Source organism: Metopolophium dirhodum, chromosome 1 (genome assembly GCF_019925205.1).
Source record: "Metopolophium dirhodum isolate CAU chromosome 1, ASM1992520v1, whole genome shotgun sequence".
In the NCBI taxonomy this organism is placed as follows: Eukaryota; Metazoa; Arthropoda; class Insecta; order Hemiptera; family Aphididae; genus Metopolophium; species Metopolophium dirhodum.
In genome coordinates this window covers 86,507,066-86,523,843 of record NC_083560.1, presented here as the reverse complement: position 1 = coordinate 86,523,843, position 16,778 = coordinate 86,507,066, and the positions used below count along the sequence as shown (strand labels likewise).

At 33.7% G+C, this 16,778-nt stretch overlaps 1 protein-coding gene across 1 annotated transcript; it reads left to right on the top strand.

Moving 5' to 3' along the window:
- Positions 1–7,548: 7,548 nt before the first annotated feature.
- LOC132943151 (uncharacterized) lies at positions 7,549–8,606 on the top strand. Its single transcript, XM_061011998.1, has 3 exons — positions 7,549–7,783; positions 7,975–8,130; positions 8,197–8,606. The coding sequence occupies exons 1-3, from the start codon at positions 7,549–7,551 to the stop codon at positions 8,604–8,606; spliced, it is 801 nt and encodes a 266-aa protein (XP_060867981.1).
- Positions 8,607–16,778: the final 8,172 nt, after the last annotated feature.

Genomic DNA, 16,778 nt, shown 5'->3' with positions numbered 1-16,778 from the left:
TAATTTTTTTGTTTCAAAAGGTATCGATTCGTCGAAAAACGATAGAGCAGCAGCTTCTTCAGTTAAATACCACAAGTGATTACATAATTTTTTGATAGCGGCTGTGGAGATTTGACTATCAACTATTTCGTAGGATTTTAAAGATTTAATAAATTGTAAATCTAGGTTTGGAGCTTTTATTGGCAATGTACAAGTAAACCACGCTTTGACATAAAATTTAACGATGAAAATACAAACTTCCCCAATCGCTTTTTTCTCAGTGGCAGAAATATGATACTGATGCCTAAATATAAATATTTTCAAACAATAGATTGCTCGAGCCATCCATCGAGCTTGATGCATTGCACCCGGTGGATGAATTTTAATTTTTTTTTCAAAATTTCCACCAATAAATATTAGTACCAATTCTAAAAACTCATTGTAATCATCGCGTGAATTTTTAATTTCTAATTGACTTCGTACAAAATTAAGAATATCTTCTCTGATATTTTCTATGGCACTACTACAATATTGATCTTCTAATCCGCTTATAAAATTACTAGAATCAATATCAATCCATTTTTTTTGGAAATTTTTGAATAATGGAATAGATGGGCTTGTAGTTACTTGTGGTATTTTAGTTTCAAAAACACTTCTTAACACCAACTCGTATATGTGGTGTCTGCAAGGGAGGTAGAGTAAATCTTTGTCTAATTTTTGTTCAATAAGAATACATGCTCCATTCAAACGGCCTGTATTGGATGAAGTAGTATCACAACATAAACCTTGCACAACATCCAATAAACCCCAATCATTTAACGCATTGTATACAGCGGTGGCTTGTTCTTCACCGGTTGACCCCTGAAGTATTGGAACTCCGATGATTTGTTCAATATTTTTACTAGTTACAACAATTGGAAGTCGTTCAACTGTCGTATTTTTGACGTGAATATTAGGTAATAATTTTCCATCCCAGTGAACTATAACATAACTTGGGCGAGATTCTTGAAACCGTGATTTTATCATTTTAGCACGTTCACAACGGTACAATTCTCGTGCTCTATGAATAGAAGTTGAATTAATTATATAATCATCGTTGTTGAATCATAATGCCTCTAATGTTGCTTGTAAAACGTATACTGAGTCACGAACACTTAATTTGCACCTATCCAAAGCTCCAGCTAATTTTTGTGAAATAAAATTTATTTTTCCTCGCCTTTTTTTTTTCAATGGTGACAATTGAGTTTCTCCCTGTGCAACACTTGTTTCCGTGTCAGATATTTCATAATTGTCTGAACTATCGGTCTCATTCTCCACATCTTCATTCAACTGCATAGAATTAAATACCGAAGTAGATGCAATTTGCATTTGCTCACAACAACGAGTTTGTTTGTTTAATTCCATAGATTTTCGGATTTCTCTACGATTTTCTTTAATTGTTTCTTTTTTATCAACACCACTCAGACATCCAGGTCGCCCGGGAAGACGTTGGTTTATTAAAAATTGTTTATCCTCATTAATTTTTATTATATTTAATGCATCCGAATGCGCAATATCAAAAAGACTATCCAAAATCGAAATAAACTCATTTTCTTTTTTTCGATAAATTTCGCCAGTTATTTTAGCATTTTTTTGTAAGTTTCGCCAGTTGTCGTACATTTTTATTAACTTACTAACACAATGTTGTACAGCCCTTGTCGGAATTCTAGCTTTTTCCCAGAATATAATACATTCTCGAATAACTAAATTTGCACTTTCGCGAATATTTAATTTTACGGTCCTTAAGTTAAAAAAAAATACCTGGAAAACTTGTTTTAATGATGGCAATTTTGAACCTAGAATTTGAGTTTCTTTAGATCCAATTAAAAATATATGTTCGTCTTTTCGAAGTTTTAAAGACATGTTTGAAAATTAAATCGAATTAAATAATAAAAATTATTATTATTTTAAAGATACTTAAATAAACAATTTGTCATGAACACAAAACTAAACACACGATACGCATAACACGACTATTCGATTCGTACTAAATAAGTGACTAGACTTTTGTTGGAGATTAAGATAAGCTCTATCTATTAAACGATAAACATACGATACGATAAAGTTATTTATAAAATTGTCAGCCACAATAATATCTAATGAAAATTTTCATTATTTACAATATTTTTAGATTTAACAGTAAACATTTTCAGAATACGGTATTTCTATATATTTAAGTCAATATATCTCAAGAACAGTAGAAGCTATTAAAAACTTGTTAAGAGATAATTTATAGACAATTTTGTTTTATTTAAAACATGTTATATAAATAATTTCGATTTACTCAATGGTTTGCGAAATATTTAAAAAAATATAAGGAATTCTCATAAATATTTAAAACTTGAATTAATTCAAACTTCAGGTTCAATTCGGCACGGGTTAACCTAGTTTGATTGCCTCAATATTTTTCGTAATTCATTTTTATATGCATACACACGTTTTTAGGGGGTGAGCCAAAAAAGTTATTAAATTTGAAAATTAAGGAACACCCTAGTGTATAACGATGTTTTTAATATCGTCCGGCTTACTCAGTCTGGGGGCAATGCTGTTATATGTTTGGTAATTGGCGTCCGTGTATAACGATGTTTTACTATCGTCCGGCTCACCAATGTACCGCACTCAGCGGGGAAACTGTTGTCTTTGCCGTGTTTCTGGCTGGTACTTATCATAGTCATGACTTTTACGGGATGCATAGAACATGTAATCGGTTTTTGAAGATTGTCATGTTTTCTTTTTAACTTAAAACCCATTGAAATTTATTACCGATAGTTCGGAGCATACTGATTTCAATGATGTCCTCAGAAGGGTTTTAAGTTGATGGGTTCGGTACGAACATGCATTTATTAACTCGGGCGGCGCGCCGTCGCAAAGCAAGTTTGCTTCTTCACGCGCTCTAGGTTACGTCGTGAAATAACGAGAGTGCGCCACGTGAGCGGGGCGTCCGGTTTTGTCTCGTTACATAGTCCCCTTTTTTATTTGATTTTTCTTTCCAATATATATACAAGATGTGGATATATATAAGAAAAAGAAAATGAAAACAAGAATATGAGGTAGATGATGATTGTCGCTGTATTGGGAATATGGTAGTCACTGTATCGGTAATATTGTGTTTCACAGATTTATTGTTGGTGTTGCCTCTTTAAATTTTTTATTTGTTGCATCTTTTCTTTGTATATTTGTTTTTTCAGCTGTGTGTTAGATATATTGTCCAATCCTTTGGTAAATTTTTTTATCGTTAGCACACTTCTTTTTAAGTCACTGTAAGATCCTTGTTTTTTCTCTAATAATTTTTCTACAGTTCCTTTTACTGGATCATATTCAGGACTGCTTTCTTCAAGATTATGGAGTTCAGATTCCCGATCACGGAACGGTGATCCTCCGATTTCGAGTACGTCAGTTTCGATGGGTTCGATGTCATCGCTATCGGTAACGATCGTGTCAGGTGATGAGGAGACGTCTGGTTCCTCATGCTTTTCTGTAGGTACATGGTTGTCTTGGGGAATGGATATTTCTTCGGGCATAACTTCTAGCACTTCCTCTGGTTCTGCAGTGGTCGGTTCTACGAATGGTTCTGGTTGACGAGCTTTGACCAATTGGACCGATTCAGGGATGTTCCATACAGGTTCTAGTACGTAGCGAGTTGTTTTCGCAGCTTCTTCTCGGTAGAACCAAGCAACACGTTTTTTCTGATCACTAGTGAGAAATTGATCTATGTGGGTCAGATCGATTTTGTTGATGGATTGCTTGATGCGGTCTAACGGGATTCTGACATGGATAGGCATGATGATTTCGTTTCTGTTTTGCCTACGGGGAAAATGTGTTAGTTGGATTTACAATATGTATTGGTTAGTTACATTTCTTTTATACACTTTTTTTTTTTTTTTTTTTTTTTTTTATTTTATTTACATAGGTGTTGGCATCATACAGTGTTATTGTTGTTCGTCAGTGGCACTGACCAGAGACGGAGGGTTTACTTCATGGTATCGTTTTATATTTTGATAGTTGTATGTTCGTTGTCTTCCAGCAGTGTCCTCTATAGTGACTGTATTATTGTTGTGTATCTCACATATCTGATATGGTCCATGATACAAGAGAAATAGTTTGTGAGTTTCTCGGTCTTCCGCGGAGGATAGCCGATGTTCTTTTACTAAAATTTTCATCCCGATAGTGTATTCTGGGAATATTTTTCCACGGCCTTTGTATTCATTTCGTGTTTGTGATTTTTTTTTAGTCCTCTTGATGACAAGTTGTATGGCATTGAGTACAGGACCAGCTATTGTGTATTTTGGAAATTGGACTAGTTCAGTTATGGATAAGGGTGTATTCTTGCCATACATAATAAACTGAGGGGTGAATCCAGTCGTGGTGTGTGTGGTATTGTTGATCCAAAATTCCACATTGCTCAGCCATCGGAGCTAATTAGTATGCTGCTTGTGGCAATATGTTCGTAGTAACCTTCCGATTTCTCTGTTGGCTCGTTCGACAGGATTACTTTCTGGGTGGTATATGGTAGTGTGAATGCTTTTTATCTGCAATCCCTCCATGATTTTGATCCATTTCTGACTCGTGAATTGAGTTCCGTTGTCGGTAAGGATTTTTTGGAATAATCCCATGGTAGGTATGTATTCTCCAATGATCCTTTTAATTATGGTGTCTTTGGTAGCTCGTTTTAGAGGATACAACTTGATATACTTGGAGAATAAATCAAGGATGGCCAGGATGTACGTACATCCACCCTGTCCCCTGGGCAGTGGCCCCATGAGGTCGGCTGATACCATCTCCAGTGGTTTCTCCGGGAGTAGGCTGAGTGTTGGTCCCCTGGCCGTGATATTGCTTATCTTGGTCCTTTGACACAGATCGCATGTTTTTAATATTCGTTTGACGGTGCGATACATGTTCTGAAACTGGTGGTTTTGCTGCAGTAATTTGTACGTTTTATATGTTCCGCAGTGTCCGTAAATTTCGTGGGTTTCTACTACCAATTGTTGTACTAGTGATTTGGGTACGAGTATCTGGTATTCGCCATTTTTCTTTTCGATACATACTATGGGTGATGACCATGGTGATGTGGATTTTTCAATTATACCTAACGCTAATATGCGTTGTATTTCTGCATCGATCCGGGGAATGCGAGCTACTGGTATGGGGTATTGACGTTGGTGAATTGGGTCCCCTGGCTTGATTCGTATTTGGCATTGGAACTCTTGCATTTTCCCTGGTTGATACACTATAGACTATAGAGACTAGAAACTCGAAAATGTGTCTTAAATTAGAAATATCAAATAGTTATAACAATACAGGTCGACAGCTGATAACATGATAACGATTGACGATCGACCTTATACGGTATACCGAACAAAATATAGAAAATGTGATTAGTACTTTATTCATTATTGTATTGTTATCATTTGATAAAAAATATATCTCTTTACAATTCAGACTAGGCGTTTTCGATTTCATTTGATTAGAGAGGTCACACAACATTTTTTTTTGGTAAAAAATAATTTACCGGTAAAAAAAAATTGGTAAAATTTACGGTAAATTTTTTTACCGGTAAAAATTTACCTGGTAAATTTACTCCACTCACATCTCTAGTTACAATACACAGTTCTCCCCGCTGAGAGAAGGCAAGTGAGCCGGACGATATTACTATCGCCGAGAACGGACACTAATTCCTGATCTAAAAACAGCACTTGCCCCCAGACTGAATGAGCCGGACGGTTTCCGAACCGCCGAGAACGGACATTCTACAGTCTGCCCCGGTAATTCCTTCCACGCCACCACCGCTGCAGTGAGTCCGAGTTGGAACCTGTTGACACGCATCCGTAGTCGCTGAGCGCCGCCGTCCGAGCCGAGTAGCCAGTGTCGCCGACCAACGTGCAACCACTTCGTTACCGAGCAGACCGAGGAAGACACCACATCGTTCGAGCCATTCCAGTCTACCAGCATTTCTGTCAACATACCGCCGTCCGAGCAAAGTCACTGTTGATTTCAAAGCCGAGCCGTTCATGTCGGTAGTGATACTAATTACCGCCGTGATCGCACCACTATCCGTGGATGCATATTGCCACAAACCCAACCAGCCATCATAAGTCATATACCGTTCAAAGAACCGTGAGTTATATGTACACACTTCCCCCCCTTTGATTTCATGTAAACCCACATTTAACCTATTTTTGATGTACACTCGCAAGAGTATAATATAATTTAATGATTCAAAAGAAATACTGTAATACACATAATTAAATTGTATCTGTATAATGAATTACTAAGAATAATGACAATAAACGTGCAATAATACAAATACCAGAAATCCAAGCGTTGAATTTTCATTACAACGTCAACTTCAATACTGGCTAGTGTTGTAACGTGTCCACTTCAGCACTCGAAATAGAATTAGAAGTATAATAAAGATACACCAATGTTCGTTTAGTTCAAAGTATTTTTATTAAAAACATAACAAACGTCTGTACTGGATTTAGAAGTACATACTCTCGTCGTCTCTGGTATTCGACTCCCCGTGTTTGTCTATCACTTTCCTATTTATGCTACGCGGAGTCACCTTGTTATGATGACGTCCGTACGATCTCAAGGTGTGCTCTATTTCTAGTCATCGCCTTTCATCTGCACACACGCTTTCCTATAATATGGACTTTTAGCAAAGTCAACGAATGTCCGTACATACATAATTATACATATTATTTATATACTAATAATGAGGATTATTACACTAGTGATACAACGCGACATGACTGTTGGCCGACTCTTGCGCCATCATGTGTCTTATTGAATAACTAAAAGTTATCGTGCGCCTCAATCGGATACACCGAGGTTTTAGAAAGTTGCCGCGTTTTTTCAAAAAGTGCGGCACGGATGCCGCACGAGCGCACGGCAGAGGGTTAAGCACTGAAAAATATAATAAATATATAAGTGAAGTTATAAATGTTAAAGCAAAAAAAAATAAACAACGAAGTGATTACAGACGATTAAATCGATTTGACGTTATGGATATTATGGATAATCATAAACTAATCGTCCCGTTAAAAACAGGTGAAACTAAAATTATTTACTATGTAAAGAACGAAGAACTATACGACATTATGTACGAAGCTCATATAACAATTGGTCATGGAGGGCGAACCAGAATGATGAACGAATTACAGAACAAATTCAAAAATATAACATATGAAGTTGTTATGTTATTTTTAAGTTTATGTGTTCAATGCCAAACCAAACAAAAAGTTCCAAAAAAAGGTATTGTAATCAAACCTATTATAAGTCGTGAACTTAATTCCCCGTGTCAAGTAGACTTGGTAGATATGCAAACTTGCAAAGATGGTGAATTTAAATTTATATTAAATTATCAGGATCACCTTACCAAATTTATTCAATTAAGAACTCTAAAATCTAAAACTGCAGAAGAATTTGCCCATCACTTATTAACCTAACCTTATTTTCGGTGCGCCAAATATTTTACATTCCGACAATGGACGAGAGCTCGTAAATAAAGTTATATCAGAGCTGTGTTCAATGTGGGATGGTGTGAAAATTGTGCATGGTAAACCACGCCACAGCCAAACACATGGATCCATCGAAAGGGCAAACCAAGATTTCCAAAATATACTGAGGGCTATGATGGAAGATAATGACACTACAAAATGGTCAGAAGCATTACCATTTGTCCAATTTGCGAAAAATACGACGCATCATCAAGGTATTAAGCAAACGCCATACGAAGCTATGTTAGGCACTAAAGCACAAAGAGGTCTTTTAACATCTTCTCTTCCACGAGAACAAATATAAAAACTAGCAACAGAAGAGGAGTTAGAACAAATACTTCAGTCTATAAGTAAGTATAAATTATAAAATTAAATTAAATATATTAATATACAGTGACACCTTGTATGCATAAAGTGTGATCGATATATAGTAACTAAATAAGAATTTTTTTGACAGCCCCTCAAACTGACCCAGAAAATAAAGGAAGTGATGACAATGAAGTAGAGAAAGAGTCTAACGGTAAAAGCGACAATAATCTTGACAATCAAGCAAATAATGATGAAGATAAGCTCAGGGAAAAAAGTGATGACAAAAACCAAAATGAATTATTAAGTATATAATTTAAAATAATAATACTTATTACAAAAATAATTCAAACAAATATTTTGTATTTAAAAGACATAAATGAAAGGAGGAAGAATATAATTAAGAATAGAGCTTTGGCACTAAATGGACTTCAAACACAAGCAAATGTAATGCTGCGATCGTCGAACCAAAAATTTCCGCCTGCTCAAGTAGGTGATACTGTTCGAGTGCGTGTTCCAGATATCGATCGAGGACGTATGGATTACCAAAATATCTTGGATGTTGTAATGGACGTTGATAATGACTTCTACAAATTAGGAACAAAATATGGGATTATCAGTCAGCTGTACACTCGAAATCAATTTGCAGTGTGCAAAGAAAAATTGATATCGTTAAACGACGTTTTATTCGATAAGACAATGTCTTTGAGACAGGTATCGACAGCTACTTCCAAAAGTGGTGCCCAAGGTTATGTAAGATGCAATTGTAAAAAAAAAATGTAATACAAAAAAATGTAATTGTAAGAATGGGGGAATACTTTGTAACAGTTAATGCCACGATAGTTTACCGTGTTGTAATAAATACAACTTAATAAAGCATATACTTATACTACCTAAACTTAAATATTAAAAAATTAATTTGTTCAACTATATTTATTTATGAATTTATTAGCTATCTATTTGATTATATATTATGTTGTCGTTGTCACACATGTCAACATTCAATAATAACTATTGCGCATGTCAACAAATACTGGTAAATGTCCGCATTGTGAGATATTTGAAATAATTGATAACATTCATCAAAATTATTAGTGAATGTCGACATACACCAGTGACTGTCAACATTTACTGCCATACGGTCATACACCTTAACATATACACACATATTTTTATTTCGAATACAATAAAAAAATATACATGAAAATAAATCTTATGCTATTAAATATTATTATATAAATTATTAAAATTTATATAATAATTTATAAATAATCATAATCAATTAATTTGAAAAAACATTCAATTATCTTTGAATTCAACAGCAGTACTTCCATTGCCACGGTAAAACTGCTCGTGGATCAATGAAATAGTTGGCTAAATAATTTCTCAAAACATTAGCTGAAGAGTTGATATTTATTGATATTGTGTTTTGTACTGTTGGTGGTATTACATAATTTTCATTGGCAACTATTTCATGATCGTCAATATGTATAGGTGTGTATTCAAGCCCTTCTGTTTTTCGGACATAGTTATGGAGAATACACGCTGCTTTTCACCTTCTTAGGGTCGTGACAACGAATAGGTCCATTCGAAGTAGCCCATTTTTCAGCAGCCATTCCAAAGGTGCATTATATAGTTTTTCTAGCACGACTCAATCTATAGTTAAAAATTCGTTTCATATTATCCAAAGTTTTTTTTGCATATGGTTTCATAAGATAGCCTGACAAAGGAAATGCTTCGTCTGCCGCTAAATAATACGGAAAATGATATTTATTTTCATCGTACTTTAATGGCGAGGATGGAGGAATATCAAAACCAGCATGCGTAATCCAATGTTTCATAGCGGAAGCGCGAAAAATGCCTCCATCGCTATTTCGTCCAGCATATCCCACCTCTATCATTGTAAATAACCCGTCTGCGTCGCAACATGCCATTAATATAATGGAATGGAACGATTTATAATTGTAATTAGTGGAGCCTGTGTTTGGGAATTTCTCTATTCTTACATGTTTGCCGTCCAGAGCGCCAATACAATTTGATAAGATCCATAAGGTCTCGAAACGTTCGACAATTATTTTCCACTGATGTTTGTCGGGTATAGCCATGTACTTTTTATTTAATATATCCCAAAGTATTGCTGATGTCTCTGCTACAATGCATCCTACTGTAGTCTCTCCTCTGGCGAAGTAAATTGATATTGACACAAATGTTCCACCTGTTGCTAAATACCTAGATATTTGAAAAATAAATAGGACCTATATTAAGACGACGTATTATATGTAGTGAAAATTAAAAAAAATGGAATTTGACTATCCCTAAATTATTTTATTAAAATATTAATCTAATAAAAATATTGTGACTTAGAGAAGTATTATTTATAAATTCCCATTTCAATTATAGTGTCAGAATGTAAAGAAAAATGGAAATATTTGCGAGCAGTTTTGGAACGAAAAAAAAGCCGTACTATCTCTCAGAAGCTATGCAATTTAGTATTCCATACATTAAAACTTTAAGTTCAACTACTGGAAATGTACCCAATATACCAGAAGAGAATGAAAACCAAGAATTCAAAGAAAATTACGACTTACATGACTCACAACCATTATCACCACCTCAACCTTCAACTCCAAACATTCCAATAACATCGGTCAGGTACATCAGGTCTCAGCCACATTTTACACAATGTTATGCAAACTCTACTGAAACACAATCTCAGCCAACAACTCGACCAAAAAACAAACGTGCCTTTAAAAATGATGCAGTTGACAAAACTTTTATTGAAGCCAAAAAAGCGAAAATTGATCGTGATCCCGTGATGCACATCTGAAAACAGTCAAATCACTGCTGCAGATAAGTATTACAACGTAGTTAGGAAGCTTTTACAGAGAACTACGAACCTATAATATTTTTAATTTATAAAGTATTACCTAATTGAATATAATTTATGTTTAAAAAATGTAGTATCATACAAATGTTTTACTGTTGTTACTCTTATATTACAATAAATAAATTATTAAAATTAAAATTACTTTTTAGTTACTTACCTTAGAGTTATTAATAATCTTTCTTCAGCGCTCACGCATTCTCTCATGTTTGTGTATAAGGAGTTATCAGTTGCACTAAATTTATATAACTATCCTATATAAAGGCATACGGTAAAAAGCAATAAATTTAGAGTCTGTTTGTTGTAGCTCCTTTGTTGCTACAAATAATCTGCAGTGAATGTTTTTTTCAAGATACGGATGTACCCAATATCTCCTTTTCCTTTTCTTTTCCTTATATCTAAGGTAATGGTACATTACCATAATTTCTACATCAATGGAAACCGTACTTGACATGGTTGTATAACAAATTTGTAAGACGTATATACCACAACTGGCACAACTATAGTAAAACTAATAACTAATATAACTTATAACTTTATGACTATACACTACAATACTTAACTAAGCATTGTACGTCGTATAGTACAGTATAGTATACAGTATACTAGTATATAGTTAGTACCTACGCGCTCATTTCGTTGTACAAATTTAAGATTTTGGTCACTAATGAGTAGCTTCGTGTGTGGAGCCGCGTCTGTAATCAGTTTGTGATTTTATAGTGATTCAAATCACTTACTAGTTTAGTTTCTTTTTAGTAACTTCGTGTGCGGAGGGCCTTAAAATAAACCGATTTGTAATCAGTTTTCAATTAGTCGCGTGTAACTGTGATGAAGGTCGAATTTATATTAATTAATAATTATATTAACAATATAATTTATTACAATTATAATTTTCCTTGATTTTCAAGAAAGAATCTAACAGAAAAAACATCGCACGAGGTAGCAGCAAAAGTAAACATGGCAGGTATATAATATGTACCACACTATTGCCGTAATGATTTGTAATTGCGTCCCGTATAAAAAAGTATAAAAATGTTACTAATTACGTCCCGGGTTTTTCTTGAGCACGTCTGAATTGCGATCCCATTACCTGTGATATCTTAAATATTAAAGGCGAAATTATTGGTTATTAATTTATTATCAATTATTTTAGTACTATTGATTACGAATACGATAACGATTACGTTAAAACTTTGATAATTATCTTGTGAGTTACATTCTGTAGATAAACACAATTATTGTCGCTGTGCAGTGTTAACGATTCACTTATTTACACGTGATACTTTTTTTAAACCAAATTTTTAACTTTGACTAACAATGGTCAGTGAAATTAATACTATGTATAGCGAAAAACAATTTATTAGTGATTGGTGTGTGTTCGCGCCAATATGGCAATATTCAAATTAATTGTATTTGTTTTATATTATGTTCCTGTGTTCCGTGGTGGTTCTTATCACGCGTCACTGCCGCGCGGTCGACAGTGGCGTCAGCTGTTGTATGCTGACCGCCCAGTGCATGTGTAAGGCCAACACGTTATCAATGTTTTGTTTCTTTCAAGTGATTGCAAAAAAGCCGTTCTATTAAAACTCATTTTCAAAGTTGTGTGTCACCTAATGTTCTGGTTTTTTTTTATACTTTTGTTTTGTTGTACAGGTGACACTGTTATTCCGTGTTGTAATGTGTTAGTGTGTTACCGTTAAAATCGGCCATCTAAAAATTATTTTTCTCTTCGTTTGCGGCTGTTGCCCAGGACGGTTGTCTCCAATTGTCCTTCTGTTTTGTTTTATTTTTCATATCTTCGGCTACGTTCGGCTGCTGCTAAAACCACATTGTTGGTGTATTGTGTTGTGATTTGACTCTGGTGAGTATCGTTCGCGCAATCTTTGTTGCCCTTCATTTAATTGTTTTCCTGTTTCTAGGGTGTTATTCCTCATCAGCGTCACTGTGAACAGTGTGGTTTTGTGTTTTGTTCTGCACGCAGCGGCAATCATTGTACTTGTGATTTCTTCGTTGTGGTACAGCTAGGTGGTCGCACGTGTGCGGGTTGTAATTATATTGTTCTTACCTACGTCCCCGGCATGGCTCGCGTGGGATGAAATCCACCACTTAGCTTACCATAGGTGAGTTGTGTTTTGTGTATTAAGGCCGACGGGCCTATATACTTTTTGAAGGTAAAATAACCTATGTAAGTTTCTTAATACTAATGTAAAATAAATGACAATGCCAACACAATTATATTTTGATTAATAATACTCAAATAATAAATGAGCAGTACTGATAGCGCCACATTGTGTTGCCTATCCTCTAAGCCGTGAAGGCAAATTTTAACAAGATTTAAAAAGCCAAACGCGAGCTATCAGTGTGTACAAATTTTCCTTCCACAAGTACTTAAAAAATAATTTAGAACCCCGAGTAGCATTTCAAGTGCAGAGATAGTTAAAATATCATTAATGCGTACGTGTATTGAACCCTGTGCATTTGTGGTTCAGGGCATGGCATTTTTTACAATTTGAATTCCGATTTTTTTACATGCGGAACACTGCCCGATTGGTACGTAGGTCAGTGTTATAGGTAACCGTCTTTTATCTAGAAATTAACTTATTCTGTACTGTTCACCATTAGTGTAAATATTGGTGTATTAACGGTTTAATTATGAATCACAGCACAGAACACAAATTGTGTACATTTCAATGATATAAATGTAATAAATTACTTTATTGAATTACATTTTTTATAAATTTTTAATTATTTATTTATAGGCATAATAACAAATCGTGGGGGCTAAGATACTTAGTCTCAAACAAAAGCTAATAAGCTTCTATAAAAAAAATTAATAGACAATTAATTTTAGTATTTCTGCATGATAAACACTAGCCAGGCCAATCCAAATATTGAATTCTCTTTTGACTGAAACCATATTACCTAATCTACATATTATAGGTTTGTTCCAGCATAGTGTTGGTAACTAGTTATAATTGTTAGCAACATGAAATCAACGCGCATGCGTCTAACACAACAAGTTTGCAACCAGTGATCTGCTGGAACAGTTTTTGGCTAAAAAAGTTTTCGGTTGTGGTTATTACCATTTACCAAGGTATATTACTGTGTTAACGTAGGTTGTTTATCAATTATACGGTATTTCTTATCAATTGCCGCCAAAATTGTATTATCACTATTATCATTTACCCCGATTAATCGTGCTAACTGCTATTTACTACACAAGAGTACAAGACGTCAAGACGTAGGTACCTACAACTAAAACAACATCAAAAAAGGAAAAGGTTTATACAGATTACAGGTTAGTAAAATGTAATTAATTTGAAAACATAAATGTCCATTGTTAGACAAACAAAACAGTTATGTGCTATTATGACGAGCTCTGTACTAATCAGTATTACAACGCAGTACTATTCAGTATATTAGTTATGTGTATATAATTATAAACATTTTAATTTATTTCAGAATTAAGTGAAATGCTTGTGATGCGAGATCCTCCACAGACTCCAAGTAATTCAAATTTAACCACAGTTGAATATACACATTGGTCTAGAAATGTGACACTCAGACTGATTGATGAATATGGTAAAAACTACAAAGACGTAGGAAGTAGAATTCGGAGTTACAAAATGTTGTATGAAATAATTGCTGAGATCTTAAACACTGAATTTCAACTAAAATTAACAGGGTCACAAGTAAATAACAAATTTCAGACATAAGTACGATCTTATAAAGCTGTTGTTGATAACAATAAAAAAACAGGAAGAGGGAGGAAATATTTTGAATTTGAAGAGCAGATGGATAATATATTTCACAAATCCAAAAGAATAAACCCTGAAATTTTGTTGACAGAGACTGAGGTTATAAGGAATACTCCTAAAGCCTGCAATGACATACCAGCACTGCAAGGAAGTGTACATGAAGTGATTTATGAACCAGATGAATTTATAAATAAAGCTTCTAGGTCTGTTGAAGATGAGAGGAAAACAGCAGTTAAAAATACAACAATAAATTTGAAAGAAAAGGAACCAGAACTGATGTACTCGAAGGTATAAGAAGCGACAAACAAAAATTTTATGAAAATTATATTCAAATTCAAAATTTAAAAATTGCTGAGCATAAAAGGAAAAATGATCTACTTGATGAAAAAAATAAGCTGCTCAAGGAGTACTTACTTAACAAATAATAGAAGATAAATCGAACATCTATTTAACAGGGATTAGAAGCTAAATGTGTTAAAGGTTTTTATTGTTATTTTTAATATTTTTATTATTGTTATTCAGACTGAATTTGTTTTTTAAATATTTTTTATGTATTAATAAGTTTGTCTTGTACACAAAGAAATGTGTTTGAGGTTTATTTTATTTTATTTTAAATGTATGGTAAATTTTAATGAAATTGTTTAAATATTTGTAACCACAATCAAGGAAATAAATAAAGATTCTCAAATTTAAATATAATGTTATGTAATATTTTCTTAATTTTTGATTAAACATTCTAAATTATTAGACTTTTACTTAATAAAATAAATAAAACTACACACAAAAAACATACAAATTAAACTGTCGTTTTATGGAAACATTCTTTGCATTAAATAGTTTCTGTAGGTTGTTCCTTCGGGGATGTCTCCTTCAACATTGTCATCATCCAGTTGAATGTCATCGCCATTATTAATTTCATCCTCATTTTCAATTATTATTTGAAATTTATCGTCAATTGCCAAATTATGCAATGCACAACAAGCTCTGATGAAATGCACTATATGCTCAATTTTGCGCAGCTTGCAGTGGTAAAGTTGCCTAAACTTCTGCTTGAGCAAACCAAAACAATGTTCAATAACGTACCGACATGATGATAGTGTTCTGTTGAAGTTAATTTGTTGACGGCTCAATCTACCATTATCCTTGAATGGTGTAATAAGATTGCGTAAGCAAGGATAAGCACTATCTCCAAGAATCACATTCTCCTGACATAGAATTCCCAAGTTAATAGCTAATGGTGACCTCCTAAAAACTCTGGCATCATGGACTGACCCAGGAAACCCGATAAATAAACTTCTAATTTTATTTCTATGGTCACAAACAGCTTGCATCTGTAAACAATATAATTATAATTAAAATTCTGTAAGAAAAATAATACATACAAAAAATACATACATGAATAGAAAAATATTTTTTTCTATTATAATAGGAATCTGGGTCTGAGGAAGGCTTGTCAATACGTATATGACTTCCATCAATAGCCCCAATGACATTAGAAAATCCTTTTATTTGGAAAAAGTTCCTGGTTTCCTGTTTATCTTCCTCATTCGGTCAAGTTATCATGGTACTAGCCATACGGCTTATAACATGTGTCAGACGTCTCGCAACTCTGAACAGGCTGCTTATTGTTATACCAAACCTGTCAGCAACATCACGGAAAGAGGCAGTCTGATGTCCAGCAAACCAGAGAAAAATTAAAATCTAAAAAACAATTTAAGATAAGTTTCAGAATCAAAATATTAATAATCATAATATATATTAATTTAATTTAATTCATTAATTCATTTTATAGACTTAATAATTAATATTTAATTTAATACATAATTTAACACCTTTATTTATACAAATAGATTGATAAGGTCTGTCTTAGATAAGTTTTATAAATTAATTTTTTAATCCTATTTACAACATTAGAATTTAACTCTTATCTTAGGACTTTAGGTTAGAGAAAATAAGTAACTTGATAGTGACTTACTTGGTTGTAGGCAGGTATTTTTCCATGTCCTCCAGTTGTGTCATTAAGTTCTGGACTGGCCTCAAAGTGTATGGTCAAATTGTTTGCAATGTGGCGTCTAACACGGAAATGTTCCAAAAACTCTAAGTCATTGTATCTAAAAAAAAAAAACTAATAATTTATGTTGTCAAATAAATATTCAGCAACAAATTTACCAAAACTACCCATAGGTTTTAGAAAAATAAAAAAGTTACAATTTAAACCCGAGAGGGGGATGTTTGCTTACCATGTGTTAATTATTCAACAAGGAAAATTTATAAATATTAACTTCAATGTAATTATAAAAAGCTTTTTTACCT

Coding starts and splice junctions, on each gene's coding strand:
- LOC132943151 (XM_061011998.1), top strand. CDS start 7,549: ATGTGGGATGGTGTGAAAATTGTGCATGGTAAACCACGCCACAGCCAA. Junction 7,784..7,974: donor AGGCACTAAAGCACAAAGAG/GTCTTTTAACAT, acceptor TTTTTTTGACAG/CCCCTCAAACTGACCCAGAA. Junction 8,131..8,196: donor AAACCAAAATGAATTATTAA/GTATATAATTTA, acceptor TGTATTTAAAAG/ACATAAATGAAAGGAGGAAG.